The 7,968-nt window shown below is 50.9% G+C and overlaps 1 protein-coding gene and 1 long non-coding RNA gene across 4 annotated transcripts; one reads left to right on the forward strand and one right to left on the reverse strand.

Moving 5' to 3' along the window:
• Positions 1 to 261: 261 nt before the first annotated feature.
• On the reverse strand, positions 262 to 4,323 carry TMIGD1 (transmembrane and immunoglobulin domain containing 1). Of its 3 annotated transcripts, XM_040532698.1 has the most exons (7): positions 4,188 to 4,323; positions 3,816 to 3,916; positions 2,657 to 2,935; positions 1,893 to 2,171; positions 1,059 to 1,162; positions 764 to 792; positions 262 to 348 (listed from the first exon to the last, which is right to left on the reverse strand). In XM_040532698.1, exons 2-7 carry the CDS (start codon positions 3,892 to 3,894, stop codon positions 345 to 347), a joined length of 774 nt encoding a protein of 257 aa, XP_040388632.1. In that variant the 5' UTR covers positions 3,895 to 3,916; positions 4,188 to 4,323; the 3' UTR covers positions 262 to 344. The 3 variants fall into 3 exon arrangements, with proteins under 3 accessions (XP_040388632.1, XP_040388630.1, XP_040388631.1); XM_040532696.1 differs by lacking the exon at positions 4,188 to 4,323 and having other exon boundaries at positions 3,816 to 3,987; XM_040532697.1 differs by lacking the exons at positions 262 to 348; positions 4,188 to 4,323 and having other exon boundaries at positions 760 to 792; positions 3,816 to 3,987.
• On the forward strand, positions 342 to 7,966 carry LOC121057925. Its single transcript, XR_005814020.1, has 4 exons — positions 342 to 1,473; positions 4,554 to 4,694; positions 5,166 to 5,335; positions 5,668 to 7,966. It is a non-coding gene; the product is annotated as an uncharacterized LOC121057925 (long non-coding RNA).
• Positions 7,967 to 7,968: the final 2 nt, after the last annotated feature.

Consider the following 7,968-nt stretch of genomic DNA (forward strand, 5'->3'; position numbering starts at 1 on the left):
AAGGTGGCTGCCAGCCGGGCATCCCCCCTCAATCCCCCATCAGAGCCCCGATCCGTCCGTGTGGGTCCCTCAGGGAGCAGCCAACGAGCCCCGTGCCTGGGTGTGTGCACAAACCGTGCAGCACGAAGCACACGGGGAAGGTCTGGCAGCTGCCCAGGCAGCCTACCCCCCCCGGCTGTGCTTTAAACAATAACTTAGAATCGGGAGCCGTGAAGAAGTATTTGTATTTCAAAAAGACCACAGGAACTTGAGGCCCGAGTCTTATTGCAGTGTTTAATCATCTCTTGCAGGGGTTTGTGTTCCACCACTAGTAATTGTGGGTGTGCACGGGAACTTGGTGATCCTTACCTGCAGCGAAATGAAAAAAAGAAGTGAAAAATCACCTGCTATAAAAACAAAAAAACAAAACAACAAAAAAAAACAGCTGAGTCAAATTCACTTGGGCTGCATTGGGCCATTACGTTTTCCCCCACTGCCTCCCCACAGGCATTGCGGGGTGCTGGGCTGGCCAGGGCAGGAGCCACGCAGGGCCATGCCTCCCATGCTCGTGTCCCCGTGCTCCTGCCCAGCAGGGCCTCCCCACTGGGAGAGGAGGTGCAGGCCGACCGCGGCCAGCCGGAGCAGAAGCAGGGGAGCTCAGCCTGGCTGGCGTTAGCGTGTTGTTAGCGTCTTTTGTTCCCCAGCTTCTGTCGAGGCTTAAAGACGGGATTTCATTCAGAAGCTTGTTCTGGGAAGTTGCATGAATAAGCAGTCAAATACTTACAGAGCTGTTTCACTTGATCTTTTGAAGCACTGAAAATAAAGACAGAGTCCTGTTATCTTTCATATCTTCTGGCCAAGGGGTATTTTTACTAATGTCTCGCATGTGTGTAATTCATTCCCCCTAGAATACCTAATATTTGATTTATCTACTGGTAAATCTAACGCAGGAGGTAGTACGTAATGGTTCTCTAACACTGAAAGCAACACAACAAAGCAGTATAGAAAAGGCAGAAAACAAAAGGGCATTGCAGCAAAACAAACCATTTTTTTTCCTCGGAAACTGGATCTATCCGTACCTTACAAATTTTATCTCTTCGAGCCACAATTCCAAAAAGCACTGTGAGTGTAACCACCACCACAGCAGCGATAACAGCCTCCATGGGGAAAACAGTTTTTTTATCTGTAAAGAGGGAGAGGAGGTTGTGTATCTGTTAGATTGGTGCAATTACATAAAACAAGTCGTTTCACAGAACCACAAAAGGCACATTTCTATTTTGGCGAACCGAAGGAGGAATTAAAATGTAGGTCCCTGAAGACGATCCCCGGGGTGTCCTCACACTAATGTTGCTTTTTTCTCTTTTTCAGGACACCCCGGCCCGTGGGGTGGGCAGTGGATGCCCCAAATCCGGTGAGCCACCTCACCGAGCATCACCTCTCGGAGACATGGGCATCCAGCACAGCTCGGCCTCCACCTGCCTGTAGTCCGCAGAGGTACAGTCATTTCTGGAGGACAGCTAATCTCTCTTGCCTTAAGCAGCTTTTTTAGCATGACAGAATACTGTGGTTGGAATACAAAGCTTCAAGTGAGACCTAAGGTGCTTTAAAACACACTTGGATGTGCCCTGTCATCATGGGAAGTGAGAAAGTGGGACGAGCCTGCTTCAGGTCATGCTTGCCAAGTGCCTTTGAATAACAAGTAAAGCAGGAAAGGCCTTTTCTGGTGCTGTGCACCCCGGGCACAGGTGAGATCCTCATTGTTGCCGTGCTCTCAGTTAACATGGGGAGTTTACCACTTTCCACTTACACTTCTTTACACTTCTCCACCGTAATAGTGTAAGTGGATTGCTATAGTTGTAAAAGAGAATGGAGAGTTAGGTGTAAACCTTATTGTTTAGCAGCGGCCTTGTTACCTTCAACTATCAGGTGGAAATCCTTTCTCCCGCTTCCCAAAGAAGATTTCACCTCACAGGTGTAGGTCCCGTTGTCAGATTTCTGTACTTTCGTGATAGAGAGCTGGAAGACCTCGCTAGTCTGGTACACCTGGTAGCGATCTTGCTGTAGGGTCAGGATGGCGTTGTTCTTGTACCAGGCTGCTTGGCCTTGCGGGTTGGATTTGGCATTGCAGGTCAGAGTGACATCTTTCTCTTCTTCGGCTTTGACGGTCTCGTCTTCAGTCACGTTGGGAGGAACTGTTCACAGCAAGTGCAGATAAATAGGTCATTAATAACACTGCTCGCCATTAAACAGGAAATAACTTTGCTTTTCACATCAGTTGTGCACCTTGTTTAAATGGGGTGGCATGCTGCCCTGCAACCCTTCGTGATCCCCAGGGAGCAGCAGGGCAGGCATGACAGTCACTCCCGTGACTCCCCTGCCCTGACTTGTATCCTTGAGAAAGAATCTAGGTGGAGGCAGGGACATAGCCAGAAAATCTTCTTAAGGGCCCACCCACTCCCTGTAAAAGAGGCATCAGATCAGGCCATAAGCACCACTGTGGAAAGGGAGTGTCTTACCACGTGAGCCGTCTCCTCCTAAACGCATTTTTTCCGGGTGAACACAGCGTACAAGGGTACAAAACACCCCGCCTTCAACTCACACCCAGACCCCGAGGTGCTCAGCCCATGATTTTGTCTCACCAAGCCACTCCACACAGATATCCACAACAGCGACTCACATTGGACATCCAGGATCACCGAGACCTTGACGGACTGGTCCCGCATCAGCTTGCACGTGAAGGTGACACCATTGTCGGTCGCAGTGGCCGGGGAGATGCAGATGTTGCTGATGTTCACTTTATTCCCATCTTTCAGATCCACTTTGCCGTCTCCTCGGTACCAGAGCAGCTCCTCGGCCTGGCTGCTGTTCTGTACCAGGCAGGAGAGGGAGATGGGAGTCCCAGATGATGTGGACAGGGTGAAGTCAGCAGCATGGTTATTTACAGAGAGTTCCACACCTGCAGAAGGAGAATGAGGGCATTTGGGTGTCCTAAGCTGTACCCTTCTCACAGAAACCCTGCGGTTTCTCCAGGCCTTCACCTTGGAGGACACTGACAGAAGAGCTTCAGGCTTCAACATAACACTTATCTTTCAAGTGTGACTCTAGTTTCTGAGGCAGGAAGCATCTTCATCACAAAGCTCACTTCATAGTTACTTAAAATCAAAGTGAGGTGTTTGCAACTGACTGCATGAATGCCAAAGCCTGACCTATAATAAGAAAATGTCTGAAAACCACATTATGTCAGCGACGAGGTAACACACAGCAAAAGAACATCCTGCCAGTATTGCCCAACCTCCTGCTACAAATCACTGATGCAGCATACCTGTGCCCTCAGTTTTCGTGACACAGTTTGGTATTCTGCTTTTTGGCTCGAGCTGAATGTGAGCGTATAAAGTAGTTAATCAGCTGCTCTGCCATGCCCAGGCAGTTTGTGAGTTGCAGTTAATCTAACGTACAAACCTCAGGATGTATTAAATGGGAAAACAATATGGGAAATAATTTTTTCTATCAAGCTAAAACTCACTAGTCTAACCAGAGTCATGGATTAATGAGCAAAAAGTACATCGCAGAATATAAAGGCACAGCGGCCTCGTCATTCCTGTGCAGCTGCTGCACTAACATTTGAAAATGCTGATGCTTCCCCATTCCCTGCTCAGCTACTCTAAAATCAGAGGCCAGTTTTTAGGCAGTCCTCAGGGAATGAGCTCCAGAGCACAGAAAAACGTGGGATGCTGCTGTGGCACATCACCCCAGGCGGTGCCCAGCCCCGGACAGTTTCCCCTGTCAGCACGAGGCACCTCGGACAAAGCGATGACGGATTTTTTTCCATTGCTTACCTGTGGCTACGCATGCCAAAAAGCAAACCACGAGGACAGGCACTGGGGGGGGGACTGCGAGGCTGCTTTTCTGTGCCATCTCCGGGGAGCCCGGCCGGTGCCTGTTGAAGAGAGGGAGGGCCACAGCGCTGCTGCCGCTGCTGGGGCTCGCAGAGGGGCTCCCTGCTGCCATCAGGCACCCTGGGGAGAGCCCTCACCGACGCCGGGCCAGGGTCACTGGAGATAAACTAGGCCAATTTATTGCACAACTTTTTCCAAGTCCAAGCAGAATCAAGGAGATTTTCTGTCTTTTATCTCTGTTGCATGAATCCGTTGTCTCTCACTACCTGTCTGCCAGGGGCGGCTGTCTCTGGGACGTGGCAGCGGACTTACCTTGGGAGGTGTCCCTGGAGAGGCTGCTTCTGAAAAGAAGTGTGCAGCGCTCTCCTCTCCGTATTTATAAGGTCTGGATTTTAATATTTTATGGTAGTTTAGTAAGAAGTGAGTCCATAAAATGGGTTCAAGGCCTCATTTAATTCCTGGATTTCTGAGCTCCCAGAACACTGAAGAAAAGTATTTGCTGGGCTCTGCTGTCTGTTTTATGAGACTTGCCGAGGCAATGAGTAACTAATGAAAAAGTTCCTGCATCAGCTATAAAGACCTTCTGCCAAAAATAGCACCTTTTCACTTTCAGCTTTCTGGCTGTTTGTGACACCGTTTCAAGCCGTAGGAAGTTTATCCTAGATTATCCTTGAACAGGATGAGACTCCAATACCCCCCTTCATGCCTGAAGGTCCGTTGCTGTGTCCTTTTTTGACGGGAAAAGGAGAAAATGCACCGATTCAGACTTTGAACTGCGTGTTGGCAGAAGAGGGAGCAGAGCCATTGCCCTGCTAAAAGGTGAGTACCCTCGGCTAGCTCAGCCCCCGGGAAGAGCGAGGGTCGCTGCGCTGCAGAGATACTGCATGATAAGTGGGAAGTTTTTAGAGCAAATGAGGATGTAAAGGATGAAAGCATGGAGTTTGGGGTTGTGTTTTTAGTCTAGAAAGAAGAGTAAAGGAATTAGAGGTTCTGTGGTGGGTCTGTCATGATGCAGGGCGCAGCATCAAATGGCACCCGGGGAAAATTCTGTCCTGGATTTGCCCCAAGTCTGTGTGACAGGCAGCAAGGTGAACTGGGGTTCCTTGGGTTTACAGTTTCTAAATGAGAGCAATGGCAGTGCCCTGTTTTGCAATGGGATTTGGGAACTGCCGAAGGAAGGTAGACTAGAAAAGCAAGGTGTTAACTTGGCCAGAGGCACCGAAAGGGAATGTTCTAAAACTGATAAGAATTACTTTCGCAATGACTTTTTGCATATTCCTTTTTATAAAGGGCATAATCATCCTGTGGGTGTCTGATTACCGCCGAGGTCTAGAGCTGTGCGGGTTGCGTTATCCACCTTCCCGGGACGCCTAGGAGGGACAGAAACGTCATGTTCCGGGACATAAAGCAGCCCCTGGTGACTCAGCCCAGGAGGAACCCTTCAGACAGGCAGAACCTCGGTGAGTCTCCGCAGCAGCGGATCCAGCGCCCTCCTCTGAGGTGTTTGGATTGGGCAGTGTCAAGGCTGGGTTAGACAGAGCACGGGCTTGAGCCAGAATCATCCACCCATCCGCTCCTCCTCGCTGTCCTTATGGCAACAGTGGGCTGACAATAATAAACCCCAATTAAGACTGTTGTTAAATATGGCTGAGCAGCCCCAAAGGGAGTAAATTAACACACAGCAGTCTATTTCTGGGTGTAATCCAAGCCTTGGAAACCTGAGAAGAAAAGATTTAGAACATGATAGAGATTGGGCCAAAGTTCATTTTCCACTGGCTGTCTTAACTTCCAGCTCCAACCTCCTCCTTGGTTTGGTTTCCACTTGATTATCCTCAGCGCCTCCAGGGATAGAGAGCACAACGAGTAATCCCCTGAACATTGGCTGGCAGGCAGCACAATTTATATTCAGCAGTGTCGTGAGGGTGGAAGATCACTCCTGGAGTCTGGGGCATAGCAGGATCTGCACCGACGTGTGGGAGCTGAGGAGCGAATCCACAGGCTGGGTCGTGTTGTGAGGCAAGCGCTGTAATCCTGCTCCAGAAAACACGTTTGCAACAGAGCCTGAGGCTCTGCTCCAAGCCCGCTCCCGTCTTCCTACTCGTGGTGGTTCTCCTCTCCTAATCCCTTTTTAATATGGGGTGCTACATATTTTGCAACCCCACTGTTCGGGCATGACTCTAACACGGCCTCTGCTTGCCAGCTGTCGGGGCCGGGCTGCCAGGGGGTGCCGCCGAGCATCCTCAGCGCCCCTGGGCCCTCCCACAAAACCGATTTTCCCAAGTATAAAGATTAGGAAGATGGGACGTGCCCTGGTTTTGCAGGCTCGCAGCCCGTGCCCCAGATACCGTCCACTGTTGGGACAGAACTTTTTCCTAAGTTCATTAATAATTCTATTTCCTGATCGCCCTGAAATAAAAGGTCGCACGCTCTGGCACTGAATAGCCATGGGAAGGAAAAAGAATGGTGAAAGGAGCACTGGACCAGTGCACATTTTAAAAAATGATGTGAAAGAAGTCGCTCAGTGGGCGGGCAGCATCTGGGCTGCGGGGCGGTGCTGGGGCTGGAGCGGAATGGGTGCGGGTGTGGGTGCAGAGGCACGGGGTGCGGGTGCCCCCTGCGGGACACCGGGTGCCTCTGGGAGCCCGTGGCACCGGCCCAAGCCGCAGGGAGCAGCTCGGAGCAGGGCTGCGGGACCTCCTGGGTGGGTTTGGGTTTCATCCTGCCGTGGGAAGCCCCCTGCTGAGCCTGAACTGGCAGCGGTGCAGCACGGAGCCGTACCCTGGCCTCTCTGTGCTCATCTTTCAGAAGTTTGGGTACGCTTACGGAACCTCAGGCATCGAGGTTTAAATTGTTTAAACAGTTCCTTTAAGCTGTTGTTTCGGGATCTGCTGAGCTCTCCCTCCTTGACGTGAGCGCAAGGAGCGGAACTGTGTCCAGGGGGCAAGCCTAACCTTTAGGGAAGAGCATCGAGGCACTCGCCAGCATTTCCTGCGCTGTGACGAAAACGTCCAGAGACTGCGGGAACTCTGAGGAGTGCGCAGGGACGTCGTGGCACGCTGCTGCAGCGCAGTGCCCGCTGCTGTTCCCAGCCCTCAGCACGGGTCTGCCTCTTCCCAAACTGCTCTGGGTGACATTCGGCGCTGCTGGCACGCCTCGTCGCCGGGCTTGATTTAGAAAACTAAAGATAGCACCCGAGTGTGGCCGTTGCTATCCTAACCTGAGAAATACAGTCCCAAATAAAAGCAAATGTGAAAAGAACTTGGCATGACATTAGCAATGTAGGTCCCTGCAGGAGACAAAGGTGAGTTTTCTGTGCTAAATTCCACTTCGATGTTGGTCCTCGTAGCTTCCCATCTAGGGAGTCCTGCTTAACAGCCTTCAGCGTTCACACCTAGTAGCGCTCAGGCAAATTAATAATATCGATCCTTAATTTGCATCATGAAGCTCCATTTTCAACCTGATTAAAGCGATTTGCAAGGCAGTCTCCTGCCTCAGCAGGCTTGTAGCAGAGATTATCTGCTAGGTCCCCGTGACTTTGTTGGTTTTCCGGACAGAAAACATGCCTCTGCCGCCGCTGGGCAGGACTTCAAGGGTTTTTTTCCTCCTCTGGGAAAATAAAATGACTGGGGATGCTGCTAAGTTGGGTGCTTGTTTCTTGCCTGATTTAGATGCTCTCTGACGGCCAGTACAGGAAATTCCCTAGTATTATTCCCAGATCTGCTTCTCTTTCATCACTGTTCTTCTGTGGCTACTCTACAGCCTAGACCCAAGATATTTTTGTCTACCTAGGAACCATCATCACCAGTGGGATTTCTCGGAAGTGCTCTGCTGGAAATCCGAGTGCTGATTTGATCGTGTGAAGACCTGCCAAACAACACGAGCAGTTTGGACTTCCCTGCTGTGGAGTCATCCCTCGTTCCCTCGGCGAGGAATCCGCAAAGCCCCAGCTGCTCCATCTTTCTGGTTCACGGGGAGCCACTCGCTGCCAATCTTCAGGAGGAAACCGCGCTCCTCAGGGGCTGAAACCACCACAGAGGGTGTTGTAAGGCAAAAGCCACAGCCCCCACGTAACCAGCCTTGCGGTGTGCCAGGG

Source organism: Cygnus olor, chromosome 20 (genome assembly GCF_009769625.2).
Source record: "Cygnus olor isolate bCygOlo1 chromosome 20, bCygOlo1.pri.v2, whole genome shotgun sequence".
Lineage (NCBI taxonomy): Eukaryota > Metazoa > Chordata > Aves > Anseriformes > Anatidae > Cygnus > Cygnus olor.